The sequence below is a fragment of the Dicentrarchus labrax genome, unplaced genomic scaffold, assembly GCF_905237075.1.
Source record: "Dicentrarchus labrax unplaced genomic scaffold, dlabrax2021, whole genome shotgun sequence".
In the NCBI taxonomy this organism is placed as follows: Eukaryota; Metazoa; Chordata; class Actinopteri; family Moronidae; genus Dicentrarchus; species Dicentrarchus labrax.
Window position 1 is genome coordinate 5325532 of NW_026136701.1, and position 15643 is coordinate 5341174.

Below are 15643 nucleotides of genomic sequence, written 5' to 3' on the forward strand. Positions count from 1 at the left end.
AAGCCAAGCAGAGATTAGGAGCACATGCAGTTGAAGCAGCATTTCTAATGTCAAGCTAAATCAGATTTTTCCAACCTGCGCTTCATTTTTCACAAGCATAATGAGATCAACCTTTTCATGGCGATCAAATCATGGACTAAGAGCCTGTGATTTGTCCCTCCTTAAGGAGCTCTGAAGAGATTAGTGCTGTGTCATGAAGAGTTTGATTTCTTTTTCTTCTTCCTTTATTGTAAAACCAGACATCAGGGGAAAAAAAGTGTAAAATCTATATTGCTCTACTTCATGCACCAGAAATTTCAGACTTTGTTCAGTGAGAACTTGCAATTATCTTATGGTGTAATGCGGTTCAGGAAAGGCAGAATTGAACCACCAGAGATTAGTGCTTCTGTGCCTGTAGCAAACCTTACCAGGACAACTGGAATTAATCCAAAACTGTCTGAGCAACAGACACTCAGGTCAGTTGCTCAGTTCATGACCGTGTGAACTAGACTGATTTACAAGCCAGCCTTGTCACTGGAATCAAGAACTACCACAGTAAATTATATTCTATATCAGTGAAAACTTGGCGTATATGGAAGCCAATATTAACCTTAATAATGTAAATGTTATCATCGATTGAATGATTGTGAAACTAAAACTACTGATGTTGAAATTTGAATACCACTGAATTAACAGAACTGAATATTTTACTTTTAAAACTATCTATCCCAGTGTATGTGGGTTGAACTTCTCACTGATATTTCCAGTTCAAAAGGTGATAATGCACAAACTTGATTGCAACTCACTTGTTTCACCCTCCCTTTCAACTGTGAGAGCAAAACTGGAGTCGCCTTAAAACGGCCCTATCTACAGCCAGTGTTTGGTCGGTCCCTTCTGGGCAACTGTAGACACATTATGGTTCAACATGGCGACCTCCCCAGAAGGCAACCTGCGCCATCTGTAGATAAAAACGTCTCATTCTAAGGTAACGAAAACACAACATTTCTACCTATACATATTATATTCCACTTCTGCTGAAAGATCCTCCTAAATGTTCAAAAATTCAAGTCAGGTTAAACAACCAGGTTGCTCTGATTGGATATGAATTTGTTATTTTGACCTCTTAGGTTGCAGCAGAAAAACAAGTTGTGAACACAGTGACACATTATAACCTTTAAAGCTGATTTAGCTAAGTTACACATTTATCCATTTACACATTCAGAAGACACAGAGCAACATTAGCATTTATTTAGAGTCAATATTCCTGCTCCTAACTCCTGAGGGAAATATCTGACCCTTTATTCCTTGATTATGTTCACCAGCTAGTCGCTAACTTTGTCTGTCTGCTGTTTGGTGCTGGGAAGTATAGTATAGTATATAGTATAGTAGATTTTTTGAGCATTTTTGCTGTAAACTATCGAAATTATTGGCCCTATAGGATGGGTGGGGAAATCAAACAATGTCCCGAAAGAAGCTAATGCTCCACAGAGCTGAGATAATCGTCGCCACAGATGATAATGACAGTGTTTTATATTATGGCCCGTGACTTAACTGTTTTGGTTCACTCTCATCAAACTCAAAATGCCCTAGATTGACGAAGGTTGACATTAGGGACATTGATCCCAGTCCTTCCACTGTACCCTGTACACACGCGTGGTTGAGAAATCCCATTTAAGATGGCAATGTTAAGTGCATCAGAGGATGAAACCAGAGGGGGCAGGGTTGACTGGCCCAGGTGGACTAATGACTTTAATTCTCTAATAAGGATATCTCTGTGAGAACAAAGCTAATAAATTCATGTTCATGTGACTATCGGCATGGATCTTTTGGTTTGTTGCATTGATTTTACATGTTCTTTATTATTCAGTGTGTTTAATGTCTTGTGAGAAGAACACTCTGGTTCAATAGCTTATTTTCCTCTGTTGTCCCTGTAAAACGTCTACAGATATTACAAGAGAAGACTTTAAAAAGTTAAGACATTCCCTCTGTGCTTGTACCATTCAGCTTTACACTTTATTATATTCCAAAAGAAAACATTCAAACTCTTCTCACTGGGGAGGGGAACGGGACAGAACAGCTAGAGCTAAAGAGAGGGAGAGAGAGAACGACTAAAGGGATTATCATGCGTCAGTTCAAGAGAATGTCTCCTCCCATTGCTGGCCATCATCAAAGGAAGCCCAGTGTTTCTCCACAGGGAAACACGGGATTAGTTGCACAGTGCTGTTAGCGGTGACTGTTACAGTTTTCAAACAAGACGATTGCCTGTTCTACTTTCCAGAGGACAACTTCAGCTTTAACTTCTCATCAAGAATTCAGGAATTCAAGCAGTCCGTTTGGGATCTGATGCCATGATTAACAGATGTGAGGGGTGATGCTTTTGGCGCCTTTGTGAAGAGTCACATGGAAATGGCCGTTTGCTTTGCCACAATTCGAAACTCATGGATACTCTTGGGTTTATCAAACTGCATTTATTTGGAAATGCAACGCTGACTCTCTCAAGAAGAAAACACTTCAGTTTTTATTGACCCTTGGCCACATGAGTCAAGAGTGACTACCGCAGATCATGCTTATGATCAAACCTTTCTTAATGAAATTGTCTTTTGGAGTTCTAGGGAATCCTAACCTCTATGGCATTCTAAGAAGATTTATTCGCCGAGGGATTGGGAGCATGTGTAAAGATCTCACCCCTCCCCTGTGACTTCTGGTGACCCTTATCTCTTAGGAAACCTGACATTTCACAGAAACAAATACAAGAATGAGACAATGTATTGCAGTAGGATGGTGGACATGAACTCTAGGGCTTCCTAGAGTTGTCCTGGCACCCCACAAAAAAATTAAAAAGTGTGTGGGGGAAGGGGAGGGTTTAAATGGTGTTAATAACAGGGGAACAAGGTGAAGGTTCAAAGGTTCGAGAGAATGGATTTGCCAGAGGCGTGGGACCGGGTGAGACTGAGTTTAGGACCTATAAAGTCGACATGGATACACCTACCATGTCCATTATCAATGTTGACGAAAATGGGGATGAGTCTGAGGTGTCAGGAGAGGACGATAACGAGGGGAATGAAGTTGATTACACACAAAATTATTGGGAGGATGAGGACGATATCTACCAGGAGTTCGAGGAGTTGGACTTTGAGGCATTGTCCGATAACTCGGACACACAGAGCATTGCCTCAGACGATTCTTTCTATCCCCCAGACAATTCACTTTTACCCTATATGTACCGCTCACCAAGCCCTGACAGCCCCGAGCCAATTTCTTTCTTTAAGGCCTGCTGCAACAACAACGCCATCATCGTCAAGATTATGATCAGACAAGGAGTGACCGAAGAGGAAGTGAAAGAGACGGATAGGAACAGAAGAGTAAGTGTCTGGGTTCAACGCATTTTAAGGAAAAGTTTGATTCTCAGGCACTGATGGCTTTGTTTTCACTGCTTACCTGCAACCAGCAAAGTCTTCATTTTGTTTCCAACTTTACTGATGGTAACCAACAGAATCCCAATGTTTTTCAATTGGAAAACTAATTTTGCTAAACCTGACTGGTGAAAATACATTATGTTCCATGAGCATCACTCTTAAAGAACTGTACCAATGTACCAAGTTTATGTAAGTTTTAGCTCTGCAGATCGCATACTTTAGTTGACTTCTGACCATTCAACAATGAATTCAGTTTTAAGTTTCAGCTTTTTAGGTGTATTTTACTACTTTACATGCAGCCATTGGTTTCCATTAATACCACCGCATGGTGATCCAGATTAAGTCCATACTGATTTTAATAGTCTGCTCTGTGTTACCTGAATAATAACTTTGACCAGAGTTTGGCAGACTTAACGTTCACTATGATAGATTTCACAATTCAAGTAACTTTTGAGTCAGCAAGCTGATTTTTATACTGTGTGGAAATAAATGCAGAAGAATGTCTGATTCAAAGGTAGGAAATACAACACAATTAGTACAAAGTTCTGGTGCACCAGAAAGTCTTATTGGCAGGAGCATTGGAACGAAACATTTTTTTTTATCAACTTCTTATCAATTTGAACAAACAAAATACATTCAAAATAATGAGACACCACATTGTGGTTTGAAAAATAGTCAGCAGTAGTGTTAGGTACTGATAATTATGTATTTTATATGTGTCCAATTTTCCATTGAGTTCCACGTGTAACTGATTTGACGTGCAGCATCAGTGATACAACACTGTCAGCAGTGAGCTGTTAAACCTTCAAATCATATGATTTAAAATCATAATTATAGTATACCTTGGTATGGTATATATGTTGCTGTTGCCCAGCATACATGATGTTTTGTAAGTACATATACCTTCAAGGGTGTTTGTCCACTCAGTACCATTTTAACCATTTTAAGCTGTTAAGTCCACAGTTTACAAGTATTAATCAGAACTCTTACTGCTCAGATTTTATTAGGGTTCACAAAACACAAAGTCTAAAATGTAGAATTTCTTTAAAAAGTGTCAGCGTTTATTCTTTAATTGATCATTTCAGTCCAATTACTAAACCGTGTAGCTGTATGTAACACAAAGGTAAAAAAAAAAAAAGTCGTCCCAGAGTGAACTTTTTCTCACTGACAGTCACATCAGGTTTTGGGGTCAGCCACTGAAGGTCAAATCCTGAAGGAGGGTTCAGAGAAGTTGGTTAAGCCTCCGGTGACAGATTGGGGAGGGGCATCAGGGCTCAGCTTTTAAAGGGCTTGATAAGACATTGACCCAAGCACTAGGTAACAGGCCTATGCTTGTAGAGCTGAACAGACAGAGAAGGACTGTCCTAGAGCACTGTGACACAGCATATGCTGCCATGGAAATGAGTTGAATCAATAGACTCATTGTCTGTAGTGTTACTCAGCAAAAAACCTTAACACAAAGGATTTGTAAAGTGGATGTCATCTTTAATATTTGTTGCATTAGAATCACACTGGACTCCTGACTGTGCAGCACTGACCTTATTGTCTGACTGCATAACATTCACGATTTCTCTTCAACTCCCCACATTGCAATACGGTCTGCGTTTTTTCAAAGTTCACTTGATTCGTACCATCACATGCAACTTACATATGTAGCAAATGTCAAGTCATTTTGCTCAGTTATTAACACACATTCTCTCTTATTTGTCACTCTAAAGTCAAAGCTTTGAAGTAATTTCTTTGAATTCATGACATCACCATTGTCTCAGAATCCCAACCTCTTGATCTACCTTTAAATCAAGTTCTTGTCGTATCCCATAAAGACTGAATTGAACAGCTGTACCTTTTGAGGTGCTTTCCACATGTGGGTAGTGGCGAGGCATAATTTAATACTTGTCATACCTAATTTGGGAAGATTGGAGCTACAGTGGGAACTACAACAAAATGAAGCTACATTTGTGTGAATCATAAAACTTTTTGTATCAAATCTGCTGACAGAAACATTTTTACTGGGACCTCAGACCCTATAGGCCAAGTTTGGACTTTTGTTACTGACACAAATCAGACCATAGAGACCTTTCTGCAGGACTTTGGTTTACTCTTAATTACTTACTTTATACGATTATTTTAAAAATATTTTTAAGATTGTTCATTGAATTTATCTCTTTGGAGAACAGGGGTGGAAGGGAAAACACTTACATATACTCTGTTTTAAAGATATTTGAGATTCCAGAGGTTACATTACAATTACATTTTTACCCATTGTGCTTACCATAGGCCCCTGTTACACACACTGATAACTTTCTGAGCACAGTGAATTTACAAGAGGCATTAACATGTTTTTCCTTATCCAGTTTGCATGTTAATGCTGGGTGTAAATGGTGTCAGTTATAAATGTACACTGTTCTTTGCAATAGAGGGATGCTACAGGAGCGCTCACTTTAAGTATCAGTGGTTTAGATACTGCTTAAAGTGGTGGTTTGCCTATAAACTGTGTGATCGTCTGACCACTGTTGTTATTTGCCTTTCTGGACTTTTAGGAGTGAGACCAGATCTCAGCAATTTAGTTCATGACTAAAACACCTAATTTTACTTCCAATTTTAAACCAAGGTGGACAAGAAAGTGTGCACCCCAAGATCCAGTTTGGTCTGAATTGAGTCCTCAGGTTTTCAGGCGGTCGGGGATGTCTGAGGACAAAAGTGCATCTCCATCACTGAGGCAGATGTGATAGATAGAAACATATGATACAACTACTAATGCAATAGGAATTGATTCAGTCATCACTAAACCTCAACATTGCACAAAACAATCACTAGGTACTACTGATAATTAGAATTAAAATCTGTACTTAATACTACATAATACTCAAACTGCAGTGTGCTGGTTTGATGTCACATTCTGTCACACCGCCAGCTGGTTAAACTCAGCATGCCGATTGGTGGAATTGGTGGATTGTTTTATCAGTTAGCAGGAAGACTTATTACCTGTCTCAAAAGCTGGATAATGCAACACCTGTCCCCTTTGTTAATGTGTTGTTTGGTAAAATATGAAAGAAAAAATAATAATTTACCCCCAATCCAAAACCTCTGATTTAACAGCTATTACTTTCCTTTTAAATAAGAGCAAACCAGCCAGTTGCAATTTGGGCAATTAGATGCTCGGCAACTTACCACTCCAGTTGGAAACCCATGTTTAGCCTGAGCTAACAGGCTATTACAGACTCCCTATCAGTCTGTTATGCACTGTGAAAAACATCCTTTTATTTGGCCTGTAGGCAGCATGACTGATAAGCGTTATTTGTGTTCATCAGAATTACTGCAATGATTTTCTCCTCTGAGGAAATACAGCTATGAATCCATTAAAACAAGCTTCACCGTAGCCCCAAGAAACCCTTTTGGTGTTTTTAAAAGACAAAATCAATCTCATACGAGGAGAAATGAGGAAACTCAAGCACTCTTGTTTTGTGTTTCAGTCTGGCCTGATTGTGGCCTGCTACCATGGATACGTGGACGTGGTCATCGCCCTCTCTCAGTGCCCGTATCTCGATGTTAACTGGCAGGACAACGAGGGCAACACTGCTCTTATTACTGCAGCACAAGCAGGTAAACACACCTCTGGCTTTTTGAACTCCTATATAGTTAGAATTTTTAAACATCTATTGGTGTGATACTTTAAACAAATGTAACAATCATGGTGAGCCTGTAACTAATAGCAGGGGCGTTGTTAGTGCTAGTATTTCTTAAAAAACACCCCCACAGGTAGTGTTTTTTGACTTATTAGACAGATTGACTCTTGTCTTGACTGTGTGGGCTTGTACAGACTGTACCTGACTAATATTTTGCTCTCAATTAAGTTACCCGATTAATCAAAAAAGTGACATTTCATATTATATTCAATGCATAACAATAACAGTACAGAATACTGTACAATGAACCCAAATATTATAACAAAATAACTCCATGAAGTTTGTCTAAAATTTGTGACTTTTCCTGTGAATATTGCTTCAGATAGGATTTTTTCCTGATATTGTCTGTGTTATGTTTATTTAATTTTTACCAATGATACCTAATAGGCTTTTGGACTAATTCAGTATTTTATTCCCCTGATGTTTAGCCATTGTTCTATTAGCTCTTTGGTTGTATTAACTTTTCTAATTCAGTACAAGGCTGTTTAGCAGAGAGAGAAGGCTCTGTGAATACAACTTGTGTTCAGGTGTTCAAAGTTAAGATGTTTAGAAGTTTAGAAGTTTTCTTACACCCCTTAAAATCAAGAAGGCCTTGCAACCCCCGTAAAGCTTTGGCGACCACAAGTAGAGGTCCTGACCCCCAGGTTGGGAATCACTACTCTAGGCTAGTGTCTCTGGGCAACAAACAATCATGTTACAACAAGTTTCTTGTTTTAATAAGATACGTATGTAGTTATACAAAGATACGTCCATGTTGTGAAATAATAAGACAAAGTGTTGTCATACCAAGAAATGCTTCTAGTTTCTTTAGTAATCAGTAAATATGTAACAATGACATGAATAACATTTTGTTGTTTGTGTAGTTCTTTATGACAACTTGAAGCTTTATTGTTTGTGTTTTTTTCATATCTCCGGCCATCAGTACTAACATTGTACTCATCAAAATAATAGCTGAGCTCAATTGCTGAACTAGGCAATAATCCTAAAACTAGGTCCAATGAGGCAACAAGCTGTCAGATTACAAGTTGTTAACTAGCTGGCAGTTTAGCCAGATTAGCTACCATTTATTTATGTGCAGTACAGGCCAAAGCTGAATCAGGAACTAAGTGCTGGATGTTAACGACATAGATATACATACACTGAACAAAATTATAAACGCAACACTTTTGTTTTTGCCCCCATTCATCATGAGCTGAATTCAAAGATCTAAGACTTTCTCTACGTACACAAAAGGCCCATTTCTCTCAAATATTGTTCACAAATCTGTCAAAATCTGTGTTAGTGAGCACTTCTCCTTTGCCGAGATAATCCATCCACCTCACAGGTGTGGCATATCAAGATGCTGATCAGACAGCATGGGTATTGCACAGGTGTGCCTTAGGCTGGCCACAATAAAAGGCCACTCGAAAATGTGCAGTTCCATCACATAGCACAATGCCACAGATGTCGCAAGTTTTGAGGGAGCGTGCAACTGGCATGCTGACTGCAGGAATGTCCACCAGAGCTGTTGCCCGTGAATTCAATGTTAATTTCTCCACCATAAGCCGTCTCCAAAGGCGTTTCAGAGAATTTGGCAGTACATCCAACCGGCCTCACAACCGCAGACCACGTGTAACCACACCAGCCCAAGACCTCCACATCCAGCATCTTCACCTCCAAGATCGTCTGAGACCAGCCACCTGGACAGCTGCTGCAACAATCGGTTTGCATAACCAAAGAATTTCTGCACAAACTGTCAGGAACCGTCTCAGGGAAGCTCATCTGACTGACCTGACTGCAGTTCGCCGTCGTAACTGACTTGAGTGGGCAAATGCTCACATTCGATGGCGTCTGGCACTTTGGAGAGGTGTTCTCTTCACGGATGAATCCCAGTTTTCACTGTACAGGGCAGATGGCAGACGCGTGCATGGCGTTGTGTGGGTGAGCGGTTTGCTGATGTCAACGTTGTGGATAGAGTGGCCCATGGTGGCGGTGGGGTTATGGTATGAGCAGGCGTGTGTTCTGTACACCGAACACAGGTGCATTTTATTGATGGCATTTTGAATGCACAGAGATACCGTGACGAGATCCTGAGGCCCATTGTTGTGCCATTCATTCTGGATCGACGTATACTACAGCGTGTTCCAGGTCCTGCCAATATCAAGCAACTTCGCACAGCCATTGAAGAGGAGTGGACCAACATTCCACAGGCCACAATCAACAACCTGATCAACTCTATGCGAAGGAGATCTGTTGCACTGCGTTAGGCAAATGGTGGTCACACCAGATACTGACAGGTTTCCGGACCCCCCCCCGACCCCCCCAATACAGTGAAACTGCACATTTTCGAGTGGCCTTTTATTGTGGCCAGCCTAAGGCACACCTGTGCAACACCCATGCTGTCTGATCAGCATCTTGATATGCCACACCTGTGAGGTGGATGGATTATCTCGGCAAAGGAGAAGTGCTCAGAGTGTAAACAGATTTTGACAGATTTGTGAACAATATTTGAGAGAAATAGTCCTTTTGTGTACATAGAGACAGTCTTAGATCTTTGAGTTCAGCTCATGACGAATGGGGGCAAAAACAAAAGTGTTGCATTTAGAATTTTGTTCAGTGTAGATATATAAAAGAACTAGATACAGTGGCGCCACTCTGCCTTGCTGTTCATTTTACCTAGTGTCCATTCTTGGTATTGCAGAAAAAAATTCCCCTATGGCCAAAAAACAGTGCGACTCCATTGTGACTCATCTACCCCCATTATAAAAGAAACGTGTAAAACTCTTGACAGGGCAACTTGAAATGTCAATTATGGCCCTTTTTTATTATTCATTTTTGACCCATGGACCTATTAATATTTGTAAAACACTCCTCAGGCTTAGAAAAGGGATTTATTCTTCTGTGATTTCATCCCAATGGAAAGTTGCAGGTGGTAGAAGTGGGAGAAACATTACTCTAGTCCACATAACGAGGAAGTAAACCTGGAAGCTATAAAAGCTTTTGGCGTATGCGCCAGGCGAGCAGTTCGTGCCATCTTGGCATTTGGTATCTAGTTATTATCTTATTTTATATCTATGGCTGACAATTAACAATTAGGGTAATACCTTTATTATTCCCTTTCTTTTCCTCTCTTCCACAGAAATGTGTCTGAAATATTGGGTTCTGGGGCGCCTGGTTAGCTCAGTCAGTAGAGCTAGCGATCCACATACAGAGTTGCTGCAGCAGCTCAGGTTCGAATCTGACCTGCGGCCCTTTGCTGCGTGTCATCCCCTCTCTCTACCCCCCTTTCCTGTCGATCTTCAGCTGTATCTATCAAATAAAGCCATTAAAAGGCCAAAAAAATAACTAGAAAAAAAAATATTGGCTTCTTTACAACCTGTTTGATCCTCTGAAAGCTTTTGTTGAATGATCAATTTGTGTATTTATAAACCCATTTTACTGTATAGCTAATATTGAATCTGTCTTCTAGTAAGACATGTTGCGTACCTTGGATACTGTTATGTTTCTCCCCCCCCCCCACACACACTTTTAATGCATCATTTACAGTGGTCGACATTTTATTGCAGAGAATTGAGTTTCAGAATTGGCCCAAATTAAAGCACAGAGCATATTATGAGGTCTGGTGCTTCCATTTGCTAGAATCACTGTTATTTGCTGGCATTAGAAAGTACCATGGTAAGTAATTTCAGTGATGCATCCACATGTATCAGACATGGCGCCTCAGCCTCTCATCTGCTAACGATGATGAATGGCTCCCTGTGGCCTGTGATGAATAGCTGCAGACTACTCTTCATTTTCTGCTTCATTAAAAGAGGTATCGATCCGCTTTCATGACAAAGTATTCTGCAACACCTTAGGGGAACAGGTGCACAACAGCAGCACAGTGGTCGAATACTTTACCTAAACCCTTCACTACAGGTGGAAAGTGTCTAGACATGTGCTGGGAATGAAACCAAGGTCCACAGAGGTGAACTCCCATTATTCCCCATCCTCCTCACCCTTCCATTCAACCATGCTGTAACTCCTTAACAGATTCCTGTTCCATGCTAATCCTGCATTGTGCTCATATCAAGGAATTTCAGTAGATCAGACTCTTTCATTAGTCTGGATTTAGACTGGATTAACTCAGTTAGGAACTCAGGTTGTGAACATTTAAGAAGCTGTGCTGAAGGGTAGAAAGCTACAGTTTGACTTCAAATCCCATCAGCAACTGTGAGTGGCTGACAAAATATAAGCTTGAAATAGGTCGCAAATGTGTGATTAACAGACCAAAATGTTAAGAGATTTTGTTTTTATTGAAACATTTGAAAGGAATCGCCTAAAAATAAAAATAAGAATTGTGTTTCAGTTACCTTAGAATGAGCCCTTTATATCTACAGAGGGCGTTGGTCCTCTTCCACAGAGTCCACCATGTTGCAACAATCAAGGGCAACAAAAATGCCATTGATTAATCAGATACAACATAAAAGGAGGAGCTGGGGTGGAGGTGGGTTAGAATGCCACCTACAATGTTTTCCTCGAGATATATGGTAGAAGTGAGATAGAACGTAGAAAAGTGACGAATGTGGGTGCGCTGGTGGCTCATGTCCTAGGGCTGGGTCCTTGCTGTGGTGACCATGGGTTCGAGTCTGACCTGAGAGTCGTTGAAATATAGAACAGCAAAGACAATATGTCAGCTATTCAATGTATGTGTTTCTCTCTTGTCTGCAGGTCATATGACAATCTCTAACTACCTACTCAACTACTTCCCTGGGCTGGACATCGAGAGGAGGAACTGTCACGGTTTCACAGCTTTGATGAAGGCTGCCATGCAGGGCCGGGCTGAGTGTGTCAGAGCTCTCATGCTGGCTGGTAAAACACAGAAATTTTAATTATCTTCTTGCAAGCGACTGAAAGCTATGTGTATTACATGTATATATCAGGGTACAAATCTCCTTTGTGACTACATCTGTACTGTAATCTGCTCTACATTTGTACATTCATCCATACAGCAGATTCTCCCTCACTTTGACCACTTCCATAAACTCCTGTTTCCAGGAAGTGATATTCAGGCACGGGACTACGGCCGCAAAATGACACCCAGGGAGTGGGCTCTCTTCACTGGTCGATACGAGACGGCTAACCTGATGTATCGGCTGATGGCAAAGCCCTGTGCAGAGCAGTTCTGTGACTCCTTCTCCCTGGAGTGGCCAATGCTGGAGGTTAAAACAATTCATCATGACTACAGTTCTACTATTAAATGCACCACATAATGCCTTTTATCGCCCTGCGAGATATTCAATACAAGGAGTAAAGATGTGTTCTTTTTTAGGTTGATTCCTGGAAACTATAACATTTGATCTTGTTCTGCAGGAGCTGGTGGCCCAGGCCCAAGAGCCCGAGTCCTGCTGGAGGCGTTTGCTCAACCTCCTCTCCTGCTGCCCTTATAGGTTTTACATCAACAACAAGATAAACCCCATGGATGACGGCGTTCTTGACCACATGATCCGCGTCACCACCAGTATCTCCAGTCCATTCATTGCCACAGCTTGCCGCACCTTGAGTCCGGGCAGCCCGCCGTGCATCGGGAAGCGCCGTCAAGCCGTGCAGGAGATCCTGAGGAGGCAACGGGTGGCTGAGCTGAAGCGCCTGGGCCCGGACAGACTGAACAACTACAAATTATTTTTCCAGAACTCGCGGGTCCTTCTCATCCCCAAGACGAGGGATCGGAGGGCTAGCCTCCAGCCTCAGCTGCTGAGCAAAGTGGCCGCGGTGTCTACGGTGGCCATGAGACGAGCAAGTCTCCTGCCTCTGAACATGCTGAGGAGAAGCAGCGTGCGGTCAGGCATTGTGGTGCCCAAAGTGAGGCTCTGCAAAGCCCCAGCTCCGACCTTTATACCGGAAAAACGCAGAAAGAACAGTAACCACAACCAGCTCGAGATCCCCAATTGGAACTACAAGATGAAGAGAGTAGAGAGGAGGCGGGAGGAGGAGAGGCAAAGACAGTTACTCATGATAAGGAGGAGATAAGGGGAAAGGGGCGTACTGTATGTTCACATTATTTGAGAAAGCAGGACATGACTTGCTACAACTTCAAAGAGCTGGCTGTTATAATACAGAGTGCTATCGCTTCCATATATGTTGTTCCTTTAAACGTCAACTCTAAATGTCAATATAACTGCACATTTTTGTTTGCTGAGATTGCCGATATTGCTGAATTTGTTGCCTTGTTTCTACCTTCACATGCTTAATTTGTGAGGCATAATTTATACAGTGTAGAATTTGTAATTCCTGCTAGGATGCTGAAAGAAATGAATGTTTCTACGTTGGCAGCTTATTTTTATGGTAAATTCAATGACACATGGATGGCAAAAGAAGTGTCATGGTCAACTATACTTCAGAAATCGATGTTCCCGACCCGGAACATGCTACCAAGCTGCAAAGAATGAGGAAAACTTCAGTAACATCAGTAAGACTCAGTAATTACTAAGGGAAGGAAAAGGGAGAAATACAAAAAACAGCAATAGGACATAATGCTGAGTTGGAAAGGATGAGTACAGGACACATAGCGCAAAATGTTGAACAAAGTAAAATTTGACAGTAAAATATGCCAGCAAGGAATATCAAGAGGGCAGAAATGGGGCTTGAAACGGCCCAGAGGTGGCAGCCAGTTGGAGGGATTTCACAGGATGCAGAGAAGAGCTCCGACACGGCCAAATGAAGATTGGTGGCTGGCTGCTACAGCAGATTGCCACAGGAAAGGGATCGCTGAGCACGCAGGAGGAAGCCAAGAAGCCATTTTACACCGATACATAGTAGAACAGGTATTTGCAAAACAGGGGCGAGCTTATGAGCAGTATTTGACAGCTGAGCTGAGGAACCAGCTCACAGTGGCTTTGTAAAGGCTTTGTGGAGAATTGGAAAGGCAGAGCCAAAAATAAACAGCTTAGTGCGAGACTGTGACTTGTTGACTTAAAAAATAATCACAAGGGATAGTCCACAGCTACTGTCTGCTGTATCTCACCTACTCTGTAAGAAACGGAGGGCCACCATTAGTTCTTCCTGTGCATGTGTATTTAAATTTTGCATTGGAATGACAGTAATGAAAAAAAGCATTGGAAACACAAATACATTACATATATTGCTACAAAAATGACAGTGAGGAAAAGTACCAAATATGGTATGTAAATCTTTATAAAAGATGAATGAGATTGGTTTAATTGTAATATACGGTATTACCTTTATCACCAACTAGTGGTAAACACTTGGAATTGCAACCAAATTGTTGAAAATGTACTTAATAATTAGTGCAGACTCCCCAAAAATCTTAATAAAGTAATCAGTTGTGTTTTTAAGTGGAGGTGTGAGCACAGATTGATTATGGCCATTTTGTGCTGTGAGGCAAATGTCCCTTTAATATTTAAGCCGTCATGAAACTTGACAGAGTATGATGCTAGTAAAGCATGTAATACCAAAGGGATGCACAAGCTCTGTACTCTTTTCTCCTTCTGATCTCTTTTTCTCTGGGACTGAACTGGTCTGGATGGAGACCATTACGGTCCGACAGCACGGATTTTACTTTTTACATTTCTGCCAAAAACTGGAACTCTTAGGTAGTGGAACACAAACTACTGAGCAAAACTCCTTTCTACCCAGTGTTGAAGCATGTTGGCACTGGGATGGAAGCTGATGGAGGATATCATCATACTTACATATTGAGAGGGTGGAGAAACAACGCTGGAGTGGGATTTAGAAGCATCAGTGGCTCAGCTTTGAGTCACTTCAATAAACTGCATTTCATTTACTGACTACATAGCTGACTCCAAGCAAAGGAAAACCAAATCTACATGCCAAATTCACTGAATTAAGACTTGATGGCCTGACGAATCCATGTCATAGCATCTTGACGAGGGATTCTGAAAGCTAAGCTACAATAAAGGGCTCATAGGTCAACTTCATGAACCTCTTTGTCATTCATGGGTGCATAAAGTTGAAATGAACCATCTAATTGTGTAGTGTCTTTCTCTGTGTGACCCATTACACACAAATATCCTCTGAATGACTTGCGGTAAACTAATTTGTGATGTTCTGAGGCTGCCTAACTGAAAAAATCACTTTAATATTACTACAGCAACACACGATGTGCAATCCATACACAGTGCTTAAATGCTTAAATTATGAAGAATACATTCTCACCACTTGGGGTTGGGAGGGAGGGTTAAAAATTTAATCTGATACAATTACTAATTACCTGTTTGTGTTACTTTTGGATTACCTCAACACCAAATAAGAAGACAGAACAGGAGAAAATTACTATCAAAAAGAAGCATTGATGCAAGAGTATTCTATGAGACAACAGAAGGGAAAGGTTTTAGGATCAAAAATGTGTTGTATTTTTATACAAACTGTTGAATTTTAATGCTAAATAATCCCCATTTTTACTTAATGTATTTTTGTCTGTAACTGTACTGTAACTGTAATGGATTACAGCTACCTTATTTTGCATCCTGATTATGTAGCTCAGTTAATGCAATCCGTTACTCCCCAAGCCTGCACTTACCACACCATGCAAAAGCAACAAATACAACATTCTGTCAAGACTTG

General features: G+C 40.9%; 1 protein-coding gene across 1 annotated transcript; it reads left to right on the plus strand.

Moving 5' to 3' along the window:
- Positions 1-2162: 2162 nt before the first annotated feature.
- On the plus strand, positions 2163-15643 carry ankrd33bb (ankyrin repeat domain 33Bb). The gene is made up of 5 exons (XM_051396721.1): positions 2163-3341; positions 6869-6998; positions 11771-11911; positions 12098-12261; positions 12413-15643. Exons 1-5 carry the CDS (start codon positions 2847-2849, stop codon positions 13067-13069), a joined length of 1587 nt encoding a protein of 528 aa, XP_051252681.1. The 5' UTR covers positions 2163-2846; the 3' UTR covers positions 13070-15643.

Coding starts and splice junctions, on each gene's coding strand:
- ankrd33bb (XM_051396721.1), top strand. CDS start 2,847: ATGGTGTTAATAACAGGGGAACAAGGTGAAGGTTCAAAGGTTCGAGAG. Junction 3,342..6,868: donor AGACGGATAGGAACAGAAGA/GTAAGTGTCTGG, acceptor TTTGTGTTTCAG/TCTGGCCTGATTGTGGCCTG. Junction 12,262..12,412: donor TGGAGTGGCCAATGCTGGAG/GTTAAAACAATT, acceptor CTTGTTCTGCAG/GAGCTGGTGGCCCAGGCCCA.